Genomic DNA, 26,427 nt, shown 5'->3' with positions numbered 1-26,427 from the left:
TTGCTAACATTTTAATGCATTGTAGAGTACCAATTCGTGAACGATATGAGTTTGGTAGGGTTTATTGAAATTCTCGAACTGTTCGGTAATGGAAATTTCCTCTCCTTATTGTACATGTCGCATGCTGTGCCGCAATTAATCCGCGGTTTAGTTGTTTAGACCCGCGAAAAGTCCTATCCAACTGAAAGTTAGAAGTTATCAAAGCTATTTCAACTTTTGATGCAAATTCAAGATGATAGTTGAGTTAGGTGATATTTTATAGTTTTTTTTTCGATTCTTCTCTATTTGATTCCAAGAATAATTTATTTTCAGTTACTCCCATACGGTTTGAGAAAATAATTTACAAAAAAAATAAAAACAGTTTTAGAGGGAAGCTTTTTTAAACCTGTTTTAAAATGAATCTCGTTTTCAACATTTTATTGCTATGTAAATTGCTTAAATTTTGCATGTAATCAGCTCCAAACACCTTAGGTATTTGACCAAACAAAAAACTTCCAACCTCTACTGGTCATAGAATAATATTATCTGATTATTATTATTCAAATTGTCATCAGGAACGATCCTATTCAAGGCCATTCCCGTTACACCATTCAATTACTTAATCTAATAATACTTAAGATTGCTCTGAATCTGCAATAAGAGATCTTAAATACATTCAGTAAATAAGAACTTCCTAGATAGTAAGTCTCCCTCTAATGACGATTGCGTGCCAGCTCTAATCGTCGCTACATTTTTCGATAATTTCTCTGACACGAGGACCTCTCAAGTGGTGGCGTACGGTGCTATAAACCGAACTGTCACATCATGATATTCGCAATGGCATATAATTGAAAAATTCCCATCGCATCGTGTCGCATCGATCTAATCAAGATGTAGTAGTCTTTGGTCGTATAATATAGTACTATTTGTTCTTCGCACTTACGTCGGTGGATTGATGATGGTTAGCAGCTCGGTTGGTGAATTTGGCACTCGTCGAATCACCATCCGCCGGCCATCGGTGGACCCCACGCCGATTGAAGCCAACGATCGGATCGATGTTGCATCGGAAAACAGCCGAGGGGTTCCGCCGACTTCGCTGAAAATGTACGACCCGGTTCGAATGATGGTCGGACTTAGATGAGCATCGGCAATCCCCGTCCGGTCCGTCGCTAGAGTAGGTTTAAAAAATCTGATGTTATTCTGTGTGTTGGGGGGTGCAGCACAGTGCTTTCTGAACCCTAAATTCGTGATCGAAAATGTTTGGCGCCCTTAAAGTTGGTTTTAGAGATATGATGTCTTTAGAGATTTTTAGCGGGCTGTAGAAACCCCTTATAAAAAGTATTATTTTTGTTATGAGATATATTCCACTTTTTTACAAAAGTGAAGATACATTGCTAATGAATAATGTTTTCGGCAAAGTCGTAGAAAACTTCAGAGATTTTTAGCGGGCTGTAGAAACCCCTTATAAAAAGTATTATTTTTGTTATGAGATATATTTCCACTTTTTTTACAAAATTGAAGATACATTGCTAATGAATAATGTTTTCGGCAAAGTCGTAGAAAACTTCACTATTGAACATAGTTTCAAATGGAAGCTACATTCTTCTTCTATAAGATACCACTAAGTTTGCTTTGTGTTCCAAGGAAAACATGAGACATATCAAGCGAAAAAATACCTAAGATTCATCAAATCAAATGGGCTCTTTCGCATACTGATTAGCTAGCTAGAGTAATATGAGAAATCCGAAAGGACCACCTTCTAGTTTTAGCATATACTATCGATCAGTGACATAAAATTGGAATTCCAACGATGGGTGTCGATGGCGGCTCGGTCTCAGTGAGAATTGCTCAATAATAATAAGAAGGATACATTTTTTAGTGTGACGTTTTGATTTTATAGATTTACAAGAATACATAATCATAAAATTAATAACATCTGTTATCATAAAAGTTGCTTCCCATTTGTGTTGTATACATATCTCAACATCGCAAAATAGAGATATATTAGCTAAAAACAAATGTAATTATGATACAATTATGCTTAAAGGACATGTTATCGTTGAGAATTGTCGTATTTTATTTGAATTTAAGGTGAAGATAAATCGAATCCAAACCTCAAATTTTCAAGAGCACGGATCTGGAGAACCAAACATCCGTTTTAGCTGAAAATTTAATCGATTGGTCACTCGCTGGTGGTAACCAATCGATTAAGTTTTCAGCTCAAACGGGTGTTCGGTTCTCCAGATCCGTGCTCTTGAAAACTTGAGGTTTGGCTTCGATTCATCTTCACCTTAAACTTCGTATTATTGATGGTGATGAATATTTTTGCCAGGATTGTTTTTTCTTCGAGGCTTGGGTTTTATGGCAATAGTTATCATGACGCAAATGGGAATTACAAAATAAAATCTCTGAAAATGAATTTATCTTTAATTCTATATAACAGGAAGTTGTGTACCCTACATCCAAAGCTGGCTACCTTGCATAAATAAAAAAAATCCATTTTTGGTGAAAGGCTGTTTCTCCTTCTTCACTGCGTCCAAAGTATTTGATGAAATATTTCTTAAAGATCGTAGATACCTTTTACTCATACTGCAGATATTTATAAGAATTTTATCAGAATATCATAAAAGAAACTGTTGTGTGAAGTTTTAAAGAGATCAATTTTTCCTATTTTCGTTTGATTCATCTACAATTTGTATATAAAATCGTACAAGAATCTTTGCAGTAAATTACTTGAGGATCTAGAGATACCTATAGAAATTTTCACCAGTATTCTCAACAGAATCTTTAGAAATTTTTTCGTAGATTCCTCGAAAAAGAGCTATAAGAATTCTTCTTATGATTCTTCCTGAAAACCCTTTAAAATATATTCATGGAATCATCCAAGGATTCATCCAGACGCCATAGATTTCTCCAGTAATTCTTGGAGGTATCCTTCCAAAAATTTCTCTAACGATGCTAAATTGTTTTGAAAATTCTCCCAGGATTACTACCGGTGAATTTTCAAAAAAATCTCTTAGAGATTTCTCCAGTTATTTTAAGAAATCTTTCAAAGATTCCTTTAAAAATATCCTTTAGAAGAATTCTTTTATGGATTTTTCCGGAAATCATACAACAATTTCTCCACGAGTTCTTTTTTTACAGGAATTTCACCAATAATTTGATTATGGATTTTCCTCCAAATGGATCGAGAAATTCCCCAGGAAATTTATCAGATTTCTCTATAAATGTAAATGGATTCATTGAACATTTTCTATAAGGAAATGTTACAGAACTTCTTAAGCTACTGAACAACTTTGTCGAAGACACCAATCTTCCAAATCCTCTGAATCTAGAGATATTATATATTATAAAAGTTACATTCTCATCTCTCAAGGTCTATGTGAGTTAGAAAAGGCGTCTCTACTGACCAAGGCCAAAACTATTCAGTAGCTCAAGGGCTATCATTATTGCCGCTAAAAGATTCGAGATTTTATCACTAGGAGGCGCTAGTAAGTATGATTCTTTTGTTTTGCGGTTATCTCAGAAATCTCTTAGCTAGAGCGATGATAGTCCTTGTGCTGCTGTATAACTTTGCGGAAGACGCCATCTTTCTAAGTGGTCATGATCTAGAGATACCATATGTATACATTCAAAACAAAAGCTTCATGCATACTACAGTGGGGATTCGCTCGTTGGGGGTCCGCTACATGGAATGACTCAATGGTTGGATGTTCGCTGGTTGGAAAATATTCCAACTAAAAAGCACTCAAATGTCAACATAAAATGTCAAACTGACTTTGACGTCTGAGTACCGTCGCATTGAATAGGCCTTTTTATGTGACAGATCTGTCTATGCATTTGTTTACATCGGTGGACGACCGGTGCTAACACGGGCCTGTCATTTTCATAGAAGAAATGTCAAAGTGCTTCCCGATCAGCTGATTTGAGACGTCATTTGAATAGGCCTATTCTCCATATAGAGAACAAATGCGTATGTATATGTGCGTTTCGTGACGATTTACTCTCCAGATGCGTTAGTGTGGAGCATTTTCACCAGCTGTCAGTCGTTCCAATTAACGGGTCGGATTCGCTAGATGGAAGGCAGTCGTGTTCCAACAGCGAATCCCCGCTGTAGCGCTGCCTAGTGGCAGAAATCCGCGTCTCAATGATCACCGCATGTCAGTGCTTGAACTACTGAACAACTTTGTCGAAGATACCAACCTTCCAAATCCTCAGGATCTAAAGACGTCATATGTTATAAAAGTTACATTATTATCCCTCAAGGTTGAGATGATCCTCAACACCTTCAGATCGTAATAAGTACTGAAACTTTGCCGAAGGCAGTACCCGAAGGAGAAACGACTGTATCTGGCAATTTTCAAAGGCTTTCTAAAGGATATTACATTTCTAGCAGACACACTTAACTTAGCTTTTCTCCAGAAAATTCATCAGAGATTTTTTCACAAATAGGGTAGGTGTACCAGTTATGGACATAATGGTTCTCTATTTTGCCATACATGATAATTTGATTATTTTAAAATTTGTAATCATTTCTTGTGTTTTAGTAGTTTGATATCAAATAAATCTTGATGTTGAAACATTCAAAAATATTCAAAATGTAAAAGTTTTCGAGAAAACACATATTACCAAATAGGGAACCACTATAACTGGTACACTGGTTCCCTACGTTCAGAAATATTTTCCTTTTTTATGAATTATTCTAACAATTACAAAGAAAACAAACGTTGGCAGTTCTTTGGAATATTTTATTGATAGATTCTATGAGGACTTCTTTGGAATCTGTGGAAGATACACGCATGAATTGTAAACAATTAGAGAAAATACTGGAAAATTGACCTATAAATACCATGCTAAACATCTGAAAGAATCGCTAGGGTAATTTTTGGAGATATCAAAAATCACCGGATTGATTAATAAAGAAATTCGAAGAAAACCTTCTTGAGAAATGTGTGTTGAAATCTCTTAAAACATCATTAGATGCTAATTTATTCGGCTATCTCAGTCTTAATGTTTTACAACGATTTTATTTAATTCTGCCCGACGTTTCGGCCACGGATTTTGGCCTTTTTCAAGGGTAAAATTGTCTATCGTTTTGTCCTGGTTGAAATCGTCGTTTCTTCTGTCAGATTTTGTAGTCATTGCTTTTTTGTACTATTTGTCTGAAAAGTAACTTCATTTGATTTTGGTCACAGTCTAAACTTGCACTTACTACTAACGGTTGTTTCATTTTGATTTCAACCAGGACAAAACGATAGACAATTTTACCGTTGAAAAAGGCCAAAATCCGTGGCCGAAACGTCGGGCAGAATTAAATAAAATCGTTGTAAAACATTAAGACTCTCTTGAAAAATTCTAAACAACAATTTTGAAGGAATTCCTTGGGAAATCCGTAAAAGAATAAATGGATGAAAACTTAAGGCGAAGTAGGCCGTCATTGAAATTGTAAGCGTCGTTGATGATTGTTGCGAAATCATGTCACAATATCTAATTATTGAAAATCTGTTGGTATTGTACTGATGTAGTTTAAAAAGTATCAGCATACCTTCTGCATGTAAACGCAAATAGGGATACTTTTCCGGCCTAATATGAACTATGGTGTCGAATTTATATTGCTTTGAAATTGCGAGCTGTGATGTACATATGGCTACCAAAACGAGTGACGGGCTACTTAGCCTTAAAGGAAACTAAGAAAATGCCTGAACTTATATTTGAAGAAACTACTGGAGAAAATTATAAAAAATACATCAGTAATATCTTTAGTAATATTAAGATGAATCTTCTATGGGAAATTTTAGTCAGATTCTCGGAGGAGTCCTCACTGAAACTTCAGAAGTATTTCTTGATTCCTGGTAAATCTCGTTTTGCTGGTTTCAGTTTGGTCTACTTTGAGTTCATGTTTGGTCTGATGCATGAGGTCTAAAGTTCCCTTTTTAGATGCTTTCCCGCTGCAAAAAATGATGCACAAATACTTAAAAGCAAAGAAGTTATGAGTCAATGATTCAATGTTTTCATGACGATCAATTTTTTTAGTTAGTTTATTTAAGTAGCCATTGGCGAGTTCGTAAATGTTTTTAGTTAAAATTTTGCAGATAGATTAAAAATAGTACGACTGTGAAACTTTTTTTTTACTATTACGCAGATTGGATGTCATTTGGCGCGAATAAAATTATGGTCGGCAAGGATTTAGCGCAAAATATATGTTGATTTCCCATAACAACACCCTGCGTGTATCATAATTTACGTGTAACCAACACAAGTTTCGTTGAATAACATGAAAAATCAATTGGGAAACATACAGGGTAAAAAATAAGCACCTTGATAGATATCAATAATTCTGCACTTGGATTTGCACTACTGTTCAATTTTGGCAATACCAATGAAACATCCCTTGAATTCAACGTTGCATGTTTTGATTTGAAATTTAAAAAAGGCAATATAAACGTTTCCGCATGACTCAGACTTGAACCTTCAATCTTCGAGGTGCAATTCCTGTATCTTACCTCGACACCAAATTGCATCTGTTAGAAGTGGTTGAATTAATTTCAATCAATTTCTACAGCTAGCTGTCAATGATTGCTTTCATACAAAAGACATGATGTTTAAAATAAAGGACTTTTCACTTCAAAGTCTAGTGCTAGAGCCAATCCAAAGTTAGAACTCTTTAAATCATGCTGATTGATGTTTTGAATTGAGTTAAAAGATCCATCCTATAAAAGGACAATGCCGAAAAATTAAGAAATCATGATTCAATCAAGATGGTGTATTAGAAGAAAAGACAGCTATTATGGAGAGTAATGTTTGCGTAGAATAACACATCCTTGAAATATGCACGCCTTTTTAAAAAAAAGTAGAAATGTTTGAAAATCGTTAAAAAATTGACGTATCGCCATAAATTTGAGCCTAATTAATTACTAAAAATGGCAAAATAGTTTGAATCACGCGAGCATGATTGACAACAATCATAATTTGAAAGTAAGAATGTATTCTGTACCATATTCGACTAAAAGTGGACAAACTAAAATTTTGATCAAACACCTTCTGTCTCCCAGTTCCGGTCAGCTTAATTTTGTATATGATATCTTTGTAATTTTTGCATCAGTGTCTCAAAATGCATTCATTTTTCATGGATTCCTTCGATTATGGTATCGAACATGCAAATAAAAAGAATGAACATTCAGATCAACATCGTAAACTGTGTTATTTTTCCTCATATATGAAAGAGGTTTTTGATGGACATCTTGCAAACTAAGTAAAACTCAAATTTTTCTTGTAAGTGTTTTAAATGCGTTGAATTGGTATTGAAATACTTTTCATGGAGTAAAACATTCGATGATCGCAATTTACAGAAATCAAGCCATTTACATATTGTGTCCGGTATTGGGGGTTACCTTTTATGTTTGGCCAGTTTGGTACTAGAATAAATTCATTAGAAAATTCATCATAAAAATTTAAAGCCAAAATTCATATTAATATATGCAAATTTATTTTTGTACGTTACAAAAATGATAAAATTTGTCATAAATGGGTAACAAGATCACATAAAACCAATATTTTTTGAATTATGAATTTAGTGGCTTACAAGAGAAGGCCCTCCTGACTTCACCACTGATCCATCACCTGAAAGGCTTTGGGGTTTTTCATATTTTGACATGTGGAATCTAACAAAAATAGTACAGTTGGAAACCCCGTGTAACGCCATCGTGACCTTCCCTTGTTAGGTGTCCGGTACTATAGGATATCTCCCCCTAATCAAATTATCTACAATTTTGCTGAAGACACCATTATTGCCTTTTCACTTCTGTAAAAAAGTGAAAATCTATCTCATTTCTAGGAGGATTCATCACAAAAATTATACTTTCTTTAAAAAGGTCTTTACAACACGAAAAACTTCACTGAAATACATCAAACCAACTTTTCGGGCGTAAAACATTTTCTATCACGAATTCATGGCTCAGGAAACACTGTGCGGCAGTGCGAAAATCGTCTTCCAATATTTACCTACCAGAACGTACCGATCTCAAACTGTGGAATTGTTTTGGTTTGGAACTGGGTCCTAGCGGGAACGCTGGATTGAGCATCGAGCTGGGACCGCTCGAGGAACTCTCCCCGATTTCGAACTTGGCTACATGCGGACTATTATGGCTACAGGTGTTACTATTATTATTATTGTTATTGTTACTGCTACTAGTCGGATGCGAAGGCGATGCCGGTGTAGATTGCGGGGGCGGAGAAGACGTTCCGGCACTACTGCTAATGGCACTTCCCGGCTGCGATGGAACGATGATGAATTTACGATGATTTGATGGCAGTAGCAACACTTTGGAATCATCGTTTTGTACCACTACGTTATTGTTGTTCAATTTGTTCTGGTTCTTGTTGTAGTTGGTGTTGATTGCATTGAAATGCAGATCGCTAATCGCCCGCCGGTTCGGAACCGGATTGAGCGAATGCGTTTCCAGCTGATTCTGCTGGTCTTGTGGGTGGTCCATCGTGCTCCGTGAGCGCGACTTCGTCCACTGCTAAAAGTGTACTATATCACAGAATTCGGTAACGGAAAAACAGGTGCTCTCTCAGGTATCCGATTGACGGGTTGTAGTCATTTTCGGAGGGCCTGGCTGTCAACAGTGCAAATCTAATGTGATCATCTGCAATAAAATAAGAGAAAGAGAAAAATAAGCTAAAAAGTGAAACAGATTTCATGACATGAACTTTAGGAAATTTGTACATCATGTACCCTCCAATTTTGGAAAGAGACTCAGAATTTGATGTAGAATCGAATGAGCGGTGTAGAGGAAAACGATTTTTTTAACCATCCCAACGCACATTTTTCTTTCAGGGAACTACGACAGTTTATATTATAACAGCAATATTTGATAATAAATCTTCGAGCAGTTTAGTGGAATACCTGTGTTTTTTGCAATATTTGGATTCTTTTGTAAAATTAGGCATATAAATCCAATTCAATAGTCAAGAAATTTGAATTTTAATGAAAATCAATATGACTTTGAAGCGCATATTTGGCATAGTATAGGATTTATAGGAAATTTTCCGGAATAAACTATACCAAAGTTCAGTTCATAGGCTTACCAAAACAATGTAGTGTAATGGAAGCTTAGCATGAAGGGATTCACATTGAAAAGTTCCTAAAAATGCTTAAAGAACTTCCAAGATGAGTTAAAACAAAAACGAAGTATTTTGAAACAGTTTTTAAATAATTTTTTGGATGATTTCCTGGCGAAACAATGAATGCATTATGAAAGTATCCTTTGAGGAATTATAATAAAACTGAGCCCTTGCAGTAGTCCCTGCAGAAATTTCGAGATGAATGTCTGATGATGTGTCTACTGCACTGCGGGGAAATCAACAAGAAAATCGGGGGAAATTCCAAAAAAGTCCTAGAATTAATACTGGTAGAATTTCCGCTAAAAATTTGTATGGAATTATTGCAATAGTTCCTTGTATAATTATGGAATCTGAGATGAAATATTTTATTCAGTATTTTTTTAAATGCATTCTTGAAGATAATCACGAATAAACTCTTTTAGTAGTACTTGAAGCAATCAGAAGATGAAATACTTGTGATATTTTGTAATCTGCACTTAGCAAAATATTTCAAAAATTTTCCTAGAAAAATCACTGCATTTATTCCTGAAGAACAAATTTTGGTTAAACTTTGGTAAAATTATTCAAGAAATAAAGACGTATTATTTACGTACAAAAGATTCCTTTCGTAGGAAACCTTTGAGACATTGTTTTTTAATAAATATCCGAATTTCATATTGGATTCTTTTTCAAAATAATTTGATTAACTCGAGAGTTGTTTTGAGAGGACTCTCAGAATAATTTCTTGCAGCAATTTCAAAAATGGCTGTAAAAAATCCAGATAACATAAATAGTAAAAAAAAATTACAGCATGAAAAAGAGAAGAAATTCTGGATACAACTAAATATATTTTTCATATTTCTAGACAAATTTTATGATGAGTATTTGATCGCCATTATCAAGAAACCAAGAAAATAATGTAGAGTGGTTCTAAGACGGATTCATTGAGTTATTTGAGGCAAATTCCAGAGGCAATATCTAAAGAAATATATTGAGGAATTATTATAGACATCTTAAGATGGAAATCTTCCTGGAAGATTACAACAGAGAATGTTAGAAAGAATTTCTTAAACAGAAAAACATTCGAAGAAATTTCTAGATATGTCATTAATGGAGTACTCATAAAGTCTTTAGTTTTGATGGAATCTTTATAAAAATTCTTTCTGAACCTTTTAGAGAAATTGCATTGAAATTCTCGGAGAAATTCATGCTAAAATATTATGAAGGATTGCTGAAAAATCCAGGAGAAATGACTAAGGACCTCTAAGAAAATTAGAAGTGCTTAGTGAAACAATTTCTGTGAGAATCCCTGAAGTAGTTCATAAAGCCGTGTTTAATGAAGGACAAATCATTTCTGACTTTTTCCGAAAGGAAGAATAGTTCAATATGTCATGAACTTGATTTATCTTTTGGTTGTGCCTTTGGCAAAATTCGAGAGAGTAAAAAGGAGTAAACTGCCCATAAAGGCATAACTGTCCCATATTGAATTAGTAGGCATTGAGGAAATAGCTCTCAAAGTTTGAAGTTTGCATTCTCATACAAATGTTTATAATTTTCTAAAAAAATTTGAATGCCATATTCTTTTGGATTCACCCCACAGAATACTCATTTTGTTGATATTGATCAGTAAAAAATAGAAACTTGAACATAATTCCAGTTTTGCAGTTGCTACTGAGCTCCAAAATTCATATAGAGACTGTTATGCCTTTATTTTTCAATATGGGGCTGCACCAACTTCATATTTTTCCACAACAGTTTCAAACAAAGTGTATACATTTCCATATGCCTAGTGAAGTGTATATTAAAACATGAATGTTGCGATGAAAAAAGGTGTTGGTTCGAAAATCAATATGGGACAGTTATGCTTTTATGGGCAGTAAAGCCTTTGGCAAAGCTCGAAGAAGGTAAAATTTTAGCTGATGAATATCACCTAAGGTCTTCAGGTATAATCCTGAAGTTGTTATGTAAGTCGCATTTTAAGTATTAACCTTTGCGTCCCTGACCTATTTTCATTGATCATTAAGCTCTAATTTCCATAATTTTCAACCGATTTCAATAAAATTTTGACACTGCACCAAAACACTATTCAAGCTTCTTGACCTGCCCTCGGACAGTCGTTTCCGGACTTATACGTATGTTCCGTGGGGTCTGCCCGAAGGTCAATTGAGAAATTTCCTTAAATATTTTGCACAGATCAAATAAATCTATAGTGTTTGTAACGGAATCATAAACCATTAGTATATTCCGACTCTTTCAACTCATTTGAAATCATTCTGGCCAGTTCTGGATTCTCTGGAACCGGTTCCTGGGGCATCAGATGGGGACCTAAATTCGATCAGCACAACCCATATCATGCGACACATCTATCTTGAAGATTTTACAGCAGAAGTATAATATAGTTAACTCTCCCTTACTCGATATTCCGTATTTCGATATCGAGTTAGAGAACCATAGTCAAAGTTGGTTTTCATGGCTAACTCGATGGTCCCTTGGATTGCAGTTGCATTGGTTTTGCGTTCTGTAACTCGATACCTCGCTAACTCGATGGTCCCTTCAATATCGAGTAAGGGCGAGTTGACTGTACAATGCATATTGAGTAATTGTATGTAACTTAGGGCCATCTAGAAGTACTTCCGGAATGTCCTAGAGCTGATTCCGGGACCCTGAAAGATATCCTTTTTCCGATGATTGCAAACCATATCATCCAACACATTAACCCCTCTACCGGCAGCTTCAATTTTTACCGCTAAAATAATATTCAAATCGCTATAACTTTTTTGTTTCTCGATATTTTTGCACCATTTTTTCACAAGATCTCAAAAAACTCTTCTAGTTTAAGACTCTGTGTCGATATTACTCATTGGTTACCTAGTTTTGAAGATATTCAGATATTCCTTGGGGGACCGACATTATCCATATAAAATGTCTTTGGCGGCCATTTTATTTTTGGTCAATCTATCAAAAAAATAAAATGTGTACTATAAAAAGCCAAGTAATAAGGAGCTACTCTGAAAAAATCATATAAATCGGTTCAGTATTCTTGGAAAAATTTGAAAATTACGATATGAGGTTTTTTGAAGTTTTCAAGGGGTTTATTTGTCCAGCGTGGTACCCGAAACATAAACGCTCATTACTCAAAGACGGCTGCATCAAATTGCGTCATTTTTTCACAACATACTCTCATTAATGTATCATTCCTTGGAATTAATATCCGAATACGATAAAAATTCGGTAGCCTGAGATATTTACGTGGGTTATGGCTACGCGTCGGTTCCCCAAGGAATTTTGGAATATCTCCGGATCCAGATGACCAATTATCAATACCGACACATATTCTTAAACTAGAAGAGTTTTTTGAGGACTTGCGAAAAAATGGAGCAAAAATATCAAGAAACAAAAAAGTTATCGCGATTTTAATATTTTTTCAGCGGTGAAAAATGAAGCTGCCGGTAGAGGGGTTAATCTTCAAGATTTTTCTTCGGGAGTACAATATGATGCATATTGAGTAATATATTGTAACATTTACAAGTACTTCCGGGATGTTCTGGAACCTGATCCAGGGACCCTGGAATAGGACACCAATTCGGTGATTGCAAACCCTATCATTCGACTCATCAATCTTCAAGGATTCTACCCCATTAGCCCGAATTCCATTTCCCCGAATGCCAGCACCCCGATTTTACAATTATCTTGACATGATGACATTGATGATATTTCCCCATGATTTTGGAATTCGAGGTAATGGCATTCGGAGTAACGGGGTAGAATCGTTCAAGCTTCGTGACCTGTACTGGGAACTCCAGTTTGACGATCGGTTCCGGATTTATACGGATGTTTTGTATATTTTGTTATTGAAATCGGCTGAAAATTATAGAAATTACAACCGAAAGATCACACAAATTTGATTGTTAAAATAGGTCAGGGATGCAAAGGTTAACTAAACACTAGGATATCTCAAGATATTGAATTTTTAAAATGTTATTGACAAAGATGTTAATTAATATAAGAACTTATGTATTACATGTCTGATTAGTTCAAAAATTTTCCACTACACAGTAATAAAGTGTAATATTACTTTCAGCTGCACGTCAGTCCCGCCCCAAGTATGGTGTACAATTAAATCTTAAACGTACAAAACCAGTCGGCGACAATTGTACCCGACGAGTGGATTACAACAAAATTGTAGCACAATTATTTAAAGTTTTGTTACAAATAATGGTGAATGACGAAATGAGTTATTGTTTTGTTTGATTTGAAACATAATGAGTTACATTTTTGTTTTAATTATAACATGTCTTGTTTAGTGTACAGTAAATTGTATTTTATTTTTTATTTTGACTACCAAACCATAAAAATTATAATATATTTTGTTAGAAAAACCCACTAGCTGAGTAACCAAATCTGTTACAACTCTTTTGTATTCCACTGGTCCGATAATCCGGGGTGTAGCAATCGATAGAACCGGTTTGGGAAATAGTCAACAGACAAAAATGTAGAAGTTTGATCGGATTTTGAACCCAGTCATCATGTTGAGTGAAACATGTTCATTATGGTACAAGTTTTGTGTTGTTACTCGATTAGAGTTTCTTTGCACTCTCGTCGTTCAAATCCGATTACGTTTTATGCGGAATATTGTTGTAAAATTGGTGTGTTCAAATTCAGTTTCGTCCGATCGTACTCAAAAATTACGTCGATTGATATTTTTCTTGCTTGCTTTGTAGGAAGCGCTGCTTTTTCTTCTTTCTACCATTACATCCCAACTAGAAAAAAATACTTCTCAGGTAAGTGTTTTTTAGCACTTTTACAGTTTTTTGTTGAGAGCTGTGGCAAGTACGGAGATACTCTATGCCGAGAGGTCAAGCAAAATCCTTCTGTGAGATCTGAATTCGCAGCCTACAGCTTGGTATAGTTGCGCGTTTACCGTCACGTCTATTTGGGTCCCCAAGGAACTGCTAAAAGTGGGCATCGAATATTTCAAGGTCACATATCTCAACAGGATGATAAAAAAGATAACTGGTTACGCCCCCCAAGAACAGAGTCTGCTTCTTAGCTCAGCTTAGTGTTCTTATGAGTTATTAGCTAAGATCATGCTTTGTCAAATTTGCCATTTTCCGCATCTAGGGAGTCGATGCCGGTTATTATGGACCCCCTAAAGAAGAACATAAAATTAACACTTAAAGCAACTTTATTCCTATGAAAATCCACCGGGGGAACTTCGATTACATTGTTAGTCAGCAGTTTCAGGCAAAATATTTGGTTTGAGTCGCATAAATACCGTGCATGCGTACCGTGCAAAAAAAATTTTCAATTCAAAATTTCAAAAACCGTGCAAAAAAAGTAACACCATTTCTCGACGTTTCATGCAAAAATAAGATTTTGGCGAAAAAAATTTGTATGGAAACTTTTTTTGCACGGCCGTGTAAAAAAAATCCGTGCAAAAACAGAATCGGGTGTACATGGGAATCAAATGGAGGGTCCATAATACGCAACGTCAAATTTGTAAACAATCCTATTATGGACCTCGGGAGGGTCCATAATAGGCATTCGGACAACAGTTTTTCAAATGCATATTTCGCTGGAAAAATCGAATGATTTTGTATGTTTCATAGACGTACTATGAAGTAAAGACATTGAATTTGTTGTTAGACTCCACAAAACGTATATGCGTCTGAGATATCATTGCGGAAAAGCGTCTAGAATGAATTTCAGCTACTAAGGGGTCCATTACTAGCATTGAAACCCTATATATCAAGTGGCACGATGATACTGGTTCCACTTACTCCGGATATAAAAAAAGGGGTTGATTTAGACCAATTTAATTTTCATACTCAAAACTTATGTTTCCTAGCAATAATTATTCCATGTCAAGACAACACCAAACGTTAAAAGTGCCGCAACGTTTTATGAAATTTGAAAATGACACTATAATTACGACTGATGCACAGTACACTTGTTAGTAAAAATAACAATATTGTTCATGCCTAATACATTCCTTGTCATTATGTCTACAATTTTCAAAAACAAGTCAGTTTCAAGAGAAGTACCTATATGACAAATGCAACTGTGTTGTATAGTACACTTAACTTTCAAACAGCATTTTATGTGATTTTTTCGGCCTTTAGAAAAAACGGGCTATTCATAGCTGGCTTGCGTAATTACACACTTTGTACGGAAATAAAAAGTTCAAAACTTTGTTTTCACTTTAAGCAAAAGAGTGCTTTTAACTCCTTCCAATGTTTACATGTTTGAGTCTCAAAGCATAAAAAATACGAGGAATGGAAACAAAATTTGAGACAAGGAAAAGAATTCTTATAACTGATGCCCTCAAATGTATGAATATGTGTTTGTTTAGGGACCATTAATTAATTACGTAATGTAATTTTATGGATTTTCTACCAGGGAAGAGGGTAAGATTTTTGGTATGAACATTAAAAATAATTTGTATAATGCTTAAAAAATCTTACACCCCTCCTCCCCCCATAACCCCTTACGTAAATAATTAGTGAATTTACGTAAAACAGTTGTAGATAATAGAAGATTATAGGGTGTCCCAGAAAGTATGGGCACGACTTCACCATACTGCCATTTCGAGGTTAGTGATGGTAAAAATCTGATTTATACACATTTGAATATTGTACCCAACAAGAGTAGATTGTGATTTTTAAATAAATAATTTAATTATTAAAGTGTTAATTACGTAACATTTCATTGAAGCATCTCTTATCAGTCTTGCACAAATCGCGATATTTTTTAGCGATTTTGTTTCACAAAATTGGTTATATGTCAGAAAGTGCATTTAATAAAAATCTGAAAAAATATATTTATCAGCGACGATATGATAATTGATCGGACTATCACTTATTCAAATTGAAATTTTAAACTTAAGCATGTAAAATTTGTATTCGAACTAAAAATCTGATTCCAGCCGTAATGGTTCAAAAACAAATCCTTATATTTACGTAAAAGTATGAATAAATCAAAAATTTAAGTTCCAAGAGAATAGGGATAAACCTTTCGTTGAACAGAAATGTTTTATTTTTATTACTATTTAAAATACCTGAAGAGTTATAACTTCGTGATGCCGTCTTATGTGGAGAGAAAAATATGATATTTTTCGAATTTTACTATTTTTTCAAGTGTTCTCCAACAAAGCCAAATAAAATTTCAAACAAAAATTTATGTGAAACATCTTTGATACAATGTACTTGAATTCACCACGGCGAAAAAATGTAAATTTCCAATGCAAACGATTATTAAATCAAACAAATTTATCACATATGCTGGTTGAAATAGCCTATAGAATAATACAAAAATATAAAAATATTTGATTGTTTGGAAAAGTACTATGATTCTCATTATCAAAGTCGTGCCCATACTTTCTGGGACACCCTATATGCGTTAAAAAAAATCATGAATTAAATAGTAAGACCATAACGAAGCAGTCGTCGGAAAATCTTGCAAAATAGCATTTTTTTTGTACGGTTGAATAAATTATTTCGATACTTGTTGTGTGTTGCTCTCACCAGCGCGGTCAAGCAAGGAAGGATAATCTGTCGTGTTTACGGATGCTACTGCGTTCGAGTGATCAAGTGTATAATCTAACCATACTTTTGAGAAGGACGTTAAGGTGAAGATGAATCGAAGCCAAAGTTCAAATTTCCAAGAGCACGGATCTGGAGAACCAAAAATCCGTTTAAGCTGAAAACCAAATCGATTGGTCACCACCAGCTAGTGACCAATCGTTTAAGTTTTCAGCTTGAACGGATGTTCGGTTCTCCAGATCCGTGCTCTTGAAAATTTGTACTTTAGCTTCGATTCATCTTCACCTTAAATGTATGGAATCGTGTAATCGAATACAGCAACTTTCGTTTTAAATATTGCAACACCCTTCGAAATTAAGAATCAATACAACAGCAACTTGCACCTTCTGGTGATTCTAAGCTTTTTGGGGTGTCAATACACAATATACAAAACGAGTGTTGCACTCTATACAGTTTTAATATCAATTCATAGATTTTTTACTAAACATACGTTTTTTACTTTTAGAGAACACCCGACAAGCATAATTGCAGACAGAAAGCCAAGACGGATGGACGAATCAATAAAAATAAACGTATTTTCTCATTCTCGTGTTTGTCTTGAAAATTTTAAAAAGCACGCAAACTCCACGAATTGTCTGCAGAGTAGCTGACTAGAAGCTGATAAAAAAATTGTCTATACGTACACAACGGCCATAATAGATGGGTCTGCGACACGTCTCCGCCGAGTTGATAATAATTACCCCCCCTTTTTCTTCGTTTCTTTTTCTTTCCTTGCGTAGTAGATCAAACACACAAAGCACTATGCGTCTCCATCAATGCCTGCCAAATTTTTCACTTTCGCCAATGTGTAATGGATACGGATGATGGTTAATGATATTGCAAAGAACATCATCCAAAAAGGAGGAACAAAAGAATTCGACGCGTCGCGACGTCCAAAGCCAGAGATTTTACAACCAGCAACGTCTCAGCATCGGTCAGGGTCTAGGTAATACGTTATTATCTGTACACCCGTTAGTTACGCGCTGGTGACGAGAAGTGGTCAACCGGTCTGAGAGACCGGCTAATTTTAGACAAACAAAAAACAACGCGAAAAAGACACAACAAGTGGCGTGTTGTGACGTAGCGCTTACTTACAAGCTTCTGGGCTGCGTGGAGGAGTTATCGATAGAATGCTCCAATGCGTGATGCGTTTGACACGCAGAAAATGGTGTTTGTAGTAGGTGGCCTTTTTCAAACATTTTTCAAACACACAGCGAGAGTGGAAATGATTAATTTTGAAAGTGTGCGGTCGATAAGAGTCTGAATCAGCTGAAAGACAATTTATGTACTATCTGATGTGACACTAAAAGGCTGCTTGGTAAAACCACCAGATATTTTCTGCATCACTCGTTGAAAAATGTGGTGTGTATGGGTAAAACGTATTCATGAAAAGAGATAATTTCCGTTCATTTCTTAAGCAGCAATTGTGCAAACAAGTGTCACGTCCGAAAATCTGCAGCATGCTACTTTGAACATTTCGATCTTTCAAGGAAGCTGAGTGGGGTATTGGAAAATTTTGAGCAGACCGTTATGCGTGCTCAATTTAGATTATTTATCCTATTATTCGAGCGGTTAATAACCGTATCATACCTTATCCATACCATACCTTATCGCTCATACCCCGGCACGAAGTATTATTATAGGAGATGGCGATCTACATTTGAGACAAAATCACCCATCAAATTCAAGATTTCTTCAGTTGTTTCTTCTGTAGTGAAATTCATGCTGAATTTTTATTCCGTAAACACAACATCCCATCCAGACAGATAGATGACACAAACGCGATATACTCACGCTTTCCATACATACAGTACCATCCAATAGATATTAATGGTTAAGAGAGTTAGTTGTCCAACCGGGGCGTGGGTGGAGAATCTTTTAACGACTACCGTCCGGGATGAGTAACAAGAGACGACAAATAAAACATCTACACGTTCTATCTAATACAGAATTCGTGCGCTACATCTGTCCAATCCAGAAAGTGGTGTGAAAACGAGTTCATCTCGGGTCGGATAACGTCACACTACGCCAGAAACCATCGACGCCGGTTTATGTCCGATGTCTACTTTTTCGGAACATAACAATCACTAGTTAGTACCGACAGGCCCTTCCAACCCTTTTTGAACCGCGGGCCAAATCGCATAAACAATTTCGTTTGGCGGGCCACTTTTTAAATTGCACAAATATTCTCATGAAATTTGACAAAAGTCAGAAAATGGATTTGATTAACAAAATCAGTGAATGAAGCGAATTTTTTTTGAAGGAATTTAAAAATAGATAATTGATGTTAAGCGTCCTGCTGGATATTGTAAGAATCCCTTCAGAAATTATAAAATAATCTAGCCTACAATATTTTGAAGAATTTACCCCAGAATTTTTGGACCCTATGAAAATAATGTCTAGGATTTTATAGTTATGAAAGTTTTTGTGATAAAAAATATTTGACTTTCAAGACGTTTTATTAGAGTTACAAAAATACCACATCTGTAATTTTTTGATATAATATACAATTTTATTTTGTCTTTTGAATGCCGTCAAAAGATATGTTTTATGTTTGCCCCAATCAGAGATATTCACAATCAAAGTAGGCATGTTTTTGAGAGAAAAACAACAATAACTCCTAAACGGAAGGAGATAGCGAGTTTCTTCACTCACCAAATTACGCATTTTTCAAAGTTCTAAAAGTGTTTCATAGACTACTTTGATGAGAAATTTGAATTGAAAACTCTAGAGCCAGAAAACCAGTTTTGTTCGGACCACCATATGTCACCGTAGGAAAAAAAGCTCTAAATCGGTCAATTTAAGAGATACAAAAAAACTTTTTTTGGCAAAGTTGCTTGACATTGAATGGTCTACAACTTTGCTGAAGCATGTATAATATAATTTCTACAAATAAGAAAGTTAGTTACACAATTTCTATGAAAATGTGGTCCACCCTAATTTTCAATAACATCAAACAAAGGGCTTAACTAATACAAACAACTTTGTAGAAGACCGTTTTTGTCTAATGTTTCATTCTAAAGGTCAAAATGCATCTTTCCGCGTAAAACTGATTCCTGGACCACTGTGCATTGACATGTACAGTCAGTCTATGCTATGATATGTCTCAAACTAGATAGCATTGCACAAGTTATAGCACAAATTGCACAAATTATTATATAATGACTGTTTTCATTGATTAGATCCTGTTCCAAGGGGTAGGGAAAGAGGTCCAGTAAAACTAAGCAATCTGAAGAAAATTTTGGAATATCCATATAATAAGTTTGCATCGAGGAAAAGGATAAAGTGCTGACATGACTGACAATTGGAGAAACTGTTGATACTGAACGTTTCCACGTCACACACTTTGCCATCCCACATTTGCTGGGATCTTGATCGTTGAGCGGACATGAACCCTTTCCCCACATGGAGACTAAAAGGTTAATTAGGAGTCTTATACCAACAGCAATACGGTTATTCATATATCTTTACAAAAGAATTTCTTAACAAAAAGTTCTAATTTAATGACGCTTGTTTTAGAATTTATACGCTTTTGTGTTTTTGATGAACTTCTATATAAATAAAAATGGAATGGTGTTTTTATGTCACGAAATGGCTTAAGAATGGGCTTATATGATTATTTCACTGTTACATTGGTCAAGTGTTCCGACATGTTTAAGTAAAGGACACGATTTGGAAATTCCTTTGGAAATAACTGGAAAAAAAAACTGAAAACTAATCAGTCGTTTTGTATGGAGGATTGGATGCCATTTTTACTTAACAAAAAACTAGAACTTTAGGTTAATTTATAGCCAGTCTATTCGTGTTCTAACGTTAAGCTAAAAGACGCTGTTCTATGCTGGCGATTAGTCCATCCCTGTTGAAGTTTGTAGTGATAACTTTAAAAAAAAGTTCACCACAATCATTTCACTGATAAGATTTTGGCAAATTCAAAGCACAGGAAACCGTAAATATTCATATCAGTTTGCAAAACTCCACATGTAATTGCCAATCGGGTCTGGTCAAAAATGCAAAAAGTGTACCTTGGCAAAAAAAGTTCTCAGTTGATAACTGCGGAATTGTTTATAAGCTGACAAGAAGGCTCTTTTTCAGTTGGGATGTAATGCTATAAAGAAGAAGATGACGCAGAAGGATGAAAATAAACAGTAGAAAAAGAAGTTGTTTATAGTTTAATCTTCCTTAAAAAAACAATGCTCAGCTTGATCCACTTCCTTGTAGTTATTTTTACAAATGTGACGCACCTTATGATGCAAAGGACATTTATGTGATTATCGTTATAATATTCTATATTACATTTATTGAAACTCTTACCAAGAAAACTAAAACTTTTAATGATTTATTAAAAAAACATATTGATAGATAGGAGTCTGCAAACAACTTTCATTACGAATCTATAAGAATGAATAATCCTCACAGCTCCTTAACATCAATACTGTGCATTTTTATGATGTATTGTGTTGTGTATTATCCTGAAAAAATAGCAATTTTGTTTTTCAAATTTGTAAAATATTTTGTCTAAGAAAATTATTCCGTTTTTGTCAACTGAAAATTGCCGATCGTGTTGATAAAATCGGAACATACCTGTATGTTCATTTTCGGGGGATGTTTGGTACACTGAGGCAAAAAAACTTAATATTTTTTAAAGAAATAATTATGATTTGGCGCCACAAAGATTATTGTTGAATTTTTAAATTTCATAAGTCAATTAATGAAAATCTCGCAAACGCAATGATAATTACCTAATTAAAATTATCAATCATTAATAGTGTTAGCCTTTTATTTCAGGCGTTTTCAAAAATAGGGTCCTAAAGCCCTGTCCCAATTTTAGTGCCAAACGCTTAAGTTTAGGCCACAAACACATGTTTACTCAATTTTCCAAGGTTTTCCGTTGGTTTAAGCCCAAAAAACATTTTTTTAGATTTTGTCACATCCTTTGGCTTAAACTCAAATTTTGGGTGTATTTTGTTTTCCGTGTACCTTACGAAATGTCAGATAGGAACAACCCCAGTGGTCGAACTAAAACCCCTGTGGTGTTTTTGTCGACTAAGCGAACGTCAAACATGATCTTAAGTGTCAAGGTTCATTTATGGACCAAATTTTTAAATTAAAGTTTAAACATGATATAGCCATTTTTTAAGCGGGAAAAATTGCTAAAGTAGTTACAGTAACATGCTTTTTCGAGTTATTAAATAAAAACAAAATTTCATTACAAATTTTAGGACCCAATTGACATGTTTTGAAAATATGTGGTTAGCTTTCGATTTGCTTGTACCCAACATCTAAAGTGGAGCAGTTCTTCTAGCGATTGCTATGGAAATCATTTCAAGTAATGGTTCTTAAATAATTCAAAGTTTTCACTTATGAAACATATGAGCCCATTTGTGAAATGGTTAAGCGTTCTATGAAACCATTATTTGACTGGTTCATAAGTCATAATTTATGTAAGTTTTGCCTCAGTGTAGACTTCTAGCAATCTTTTTTTTTAATCAGACACCGACACGTTAATGCTTCCAGTGGACGATTATGTCCTTTGAAGGAAGCATCACATTAGACAAAGCATGCAACACCTAGTGACACAGTCGAAATACGTTCATGTTTTCCGACTGAATCGACCCACACTCCTTGACTCGATGCGGCTAAATACTTGGTAACACTAACCGCACGGCCACGAAGCCCACCTTTCTGGTGAACCTAATGGACTCCGAATGATTTTAGCATAATTATTGCATTACATGTCGTTAATTACACTCGTGACATTTTTATATGCCGAGGTTGTTTGATTAATAATAATGAGATCTTTGGGAGGCTTCCGTATATTTACACTTCAAGATCAAACGTTTTGAGAATCCGCAGGATGTTTATACAACTTCAAAAGGGCTAGCGATTTCTAAAACGTTGGGAGCCACTGAGTTAGTACTATCATCAGACGGAAACCACCGAGGGAAAGTGAGTGGACTGACTTTGACCGTTGAAAACATGTTGTCGAAACAAGTGGTTCACGATTGGCAAGCTATAGTTTGCAAGAGACAATAACTATACGTAACGAGCGTGACTCGAATGCAAAACCGGCAAAATGTGCGATCTTTCCGGGTCACATCCGTTGCACCGTTGTCGGATTTGGCAGCTTAACGCTACATTAATCACTCATGGTGTGATGTGTTTGAAAATAATTCGATTCCTGGCGTTGTTTTCTTTTTGCCATCTCACAACAATTCGTCAAACAAGCTAAATGGTTCTGTCGATAGTGGCTTATCATTCACGTTTCTCTGCTGAAGTAGAAACTCGTGTCTGTCATGTTACAGGTATACGGTGTATTACAAATAGTTTATAGATTTCCTGGAACTTGAAACCACATTCAGAATCGAATGATCAGAATTTGAATTTAGTTGAAAGTACAACCGCCAATCGAGTAATGCGTGAACCACATTGCCACATCTATTGCACAGCACTTGATCTGAGAACCAATTAGAAGAAATATAGAACGATGTACGCTTTGTATTTCTTTGCTAATTAGTTGACATAATTTCACACTCCAACTGCCACTCGAAGGCCCGTCAGCATATTTAATGGAACGGATCCGATCGGTTTGCTCCTGCAGTGTAATCTATAATGTTTATATTTCTAATTGTCCCTGTGCTATCACCGTGTCTGCTCGTGATTAATTTGTTACTTTGAGGTGCCGCTATTGAAGCTTCTTTGAAATGAGCAGTGTGTTAAGGTAAAACATCCCGGAATAGGAAGATGCCTGATTTTTGTCCTACTCACGATTTCAAATTTAGAACATGAAATAATACTACCGAAACGAATCCAATTTTCTTAATTGGAAAATCACTTCTACAGCCAAAGATCTCACTTTGACCACATAGCCAAGCACTTACTGTGCCAATTGATTATATGCTTGGCATTATTCCCTTTTTCAAGGTTTTCAAATGCTGTTGTATATTCTCGTGAGCTAAAACTGCATCAGTTTAATTCAATTTATAGACATTGCAAAAATTTTGATCTTATGTTTAGAGTGATAGCTAACGTGTAGCAGATGTACACTTCCGCTGAGTATGGAATCGTTACTTATCGCTGAGTATGAATAAAAAAAATCATGGTGGTTGCATTTTAAATGATGTTTCCCGAAAATCATATTGAAGATCTCAAACATATATGCATTTAAGGTGATGCAGAACTTTGATGGGTGCTGCAATGTTCAGTTTTAATGTTGCAATAAACGATTACATCCTTATGATGAGTTGTGCTGTAGGAAAAGATAATACTCCGTTTGATATATGGACGTTTGACATGGGTAAACATAGAAACTTACTTTAGAAACTGACAAAAAATAAACCAAAGAGAGACCAAAAAATGAGAAAACAAAACAAATGAAAACCGTATAAGGACTAGGGAATGGAGGTATATAACGATTCAACAGGGGATTGAAATTTTCCTAAGCGCACTTCTACAAATTTCTTTGGGGATTCCGCGTGGCATAACGCCAAGTATTATCACTTCAATTAGTTTTTGTTGCATAATTTTCCCCAGGAATTTCATCAGAAAATAATCCAGATTTTCATTTAAGTCATTTTCAATCGCTACGTCGTTACTGGAACAGAGTCTGCTTCTCAGCTTAGTTCTCACTTCCACAGTTGAGAACTAAGATTTGTTTTTCCTTTCCTGGGAAGTCGAGAAAATTTCCAATCCATAAAGATTCTCAACTGATGGGTTCAAAACCAATGACTCTCAGTATTTGCTGAATAGCTGTGCGTTTACCGCTATGTCTATATTGATCCATTGATTCTACTGTGAATCTCTTAATCTTCAATAGGATTTCATCCAAGATTTTAGGTCAGGACTTCTTCAAGAACTCATCCAGTAATTTTTCGAAGGATATCTCCAGAAATCATTCCATTGATTTGTTTCAACAAATATCCCTGGCGATATTTCTGGAGAAAAAAAAATATGGTTGAACTCATTGAGAACAGAAAAATCTCCTGAATGAATCCCTTGAATGAGACATTCCGTAGAGGATTTTTCGAAGAAATCTCTGTGTAAATAGCTAGACGGAAAACTTCTGAAGGCTTCCTTATATGATTTCCTACAAAAATCCCCTTAAGATTTTTTTCAAACCTTATGAAATTGACATCGACCAACTGGAGAAATCGATGACTGGAAAAATCTTTGAAGGAAATTCAGGAAAAATTTCTTCTATGAGTTCATATGGAAATTACTGAAGGTATCATCGTTAAAATGCTGTAGGATTCTTTTCTATTCTCTTATTAGTATCATTTTAAACATTATATTCATTTCTTATATTTAGGTGCTCTGTGTTAGGTAACACTATCATCCTAATTTGATAAAACTAAATTAATCATTTATTAGCATTTCGTTAACAACATATTACTCTTCATTTGTCGTAGCAGTTCAGAATTTTTATAAGTGAGTTGATTGAGAAAGAAAAAACGCTTTAAATTTACCTAACTTAACCTAAATATTAAACGCACGATTGACGCGTTAGAATAGAAGATTGCAACCATTTTTGTCTAAAATTATTAATTATTTAATTTGACATTTGTTCCAATGTTTCAACATTGAATATTCTATGTAACTCATTAGTACTATAGGGTGTCCCAAAAAGTATGGGCACGACTTCATCATACTGCTATTTCGAGACTAGTGTAGATAAAATTCCGATTTTCTCCCATTTTATTCTTGCACTTATCAAGAGCAGATTTTGAATTTTGCGCCATTTTTTCGCTACCTGTTTGTTCATGGTGTTACATTTCAAGAAGCTCCTCTTATCAGTATTGCACAAATCGCATTATATCTGAGCGACTTTGTTGTAGGTCAAGAAGTACGTAAAAAAATCTGAAAAAATATATATACCATTGTCGATATGATAAATTATCAGACTATCACTTATTGAATTGGAAAATATAAACTTAAGTACATTGAATTTGAATAGAAACTAAAAATCCGATTTCAGCTGTGGTCGATTTTTGAATGGGTCGAGACCAAGTCCTTATATATTAGTGTGGGACAAAATTTAGTTTCTCGTTCCAGTCCATTTTTTTGATTGCATTTAGGTCCCATAACAACTGTGCAAAATTTCAGCTCGATCCGTGAAACTTTATTTACGCGCCAGCCGTTCAAAGTTTGTATGGGATTTACTATGGGAAAACTTACTTTTGCAAAGCAAAATCACCATAGCTCGCCCATTGACTTCTATAAAAATTCTGAACACAGACCTCGATAGGTATTTTTACGATGAATAATATTGCCGAAGACCGCGAAGCAATCCAGCGCTTGTAAAAAAAGTTATCAATGTTTATTTTTATTTTTATTTTTTATTTCTTTATTAGTATCATTCCAAACATAACATTCATTTCTTATCTCTAGGTGTTCTGTGTTATTATACAACACTATCATCCTGATTTGGTAAAACAAATTTAAGAATTTATTAACATTTTGTTAACAACATACTACATTTCAAACGCTTTGAATGTACTTAATCTAACTTAACTTGTTTCAACATTGGATATTCTATGTAACTCATTGGTACTATACCAGGGAGGAAGCTTCAGAATCATTTTCAAAATTTTATTTTGAATTCTCTGCAGACCTTTCTTCCTGGTATTACAACAGCTTGTATGCTGTACAACATGGCTGGCCTGAAAATTTGTTTGAATATCAAAAGCTTGTTCTAAGACAAAGTTTTGATTTTCTATTAATAAGCTTCGTCCTTTGGCGGAGAGGCCTGTGTCATCCGCAAACAAGA

At 34.9% G+C, this 26,427-nt stretch overlaps 1 protein-coding gene across 8 annotated transcripts in view; it reads right to left on the bottom strand.

Moving 5' to 3' along the window:
• The window catches only part of LOC5567979 (sodium- and chloride-dependent GABA transporter ine), an 82,964-nt gene that overhangs the window by 50,590 nt on the left and 5,947 nt on the right, over nt 1-26,427 (bottom strand). For 6 of the 8 annotated variants that reach the window (XM_021847377.1, XM_021847372.1, XM_021847373.1 and 3 more), the window contains 2 exons: nt 7,985-8,627; nt 923-1,148 (listed from right to left, as the gene is read on the bottom strand). In XM_021847377.1, the coding sequence (XP_021703069.1) occupies nt 923-1,148; nt 7,985-8,471 (713 nt within the window). In that variant the 5' untranslated portion in view covers nt 8,472-8,627. Of the gene's footprint in view, nt 1-922; nt 1,149-7,980; nt 8,628-26,427 lie in introns of those variants that run through there. The other 2 variants (XM_021847379.1, XM_021847378.1) reach the window with 2 other exon arrangements.

Source organism: Aedes aegypti, chromosome 2 (assembly GCF_002204515.2).
Source record: "Aedes aegypti strain LVP_AGWG chromosome 2, AaegL5.0 Primary Assembly, whole genome shotgun sequence".
Classification (NCBI taxonomy): Eukaryota; Metazoa; Arthropoda; class Insecta; order Diptera; family Culicidae; genus Aedes; species Aedes aegypti.
Note: the sequence above shows the minus strand (reverse complement) of the source record. Positions and strands in the feature narration are given on the sequence as shown.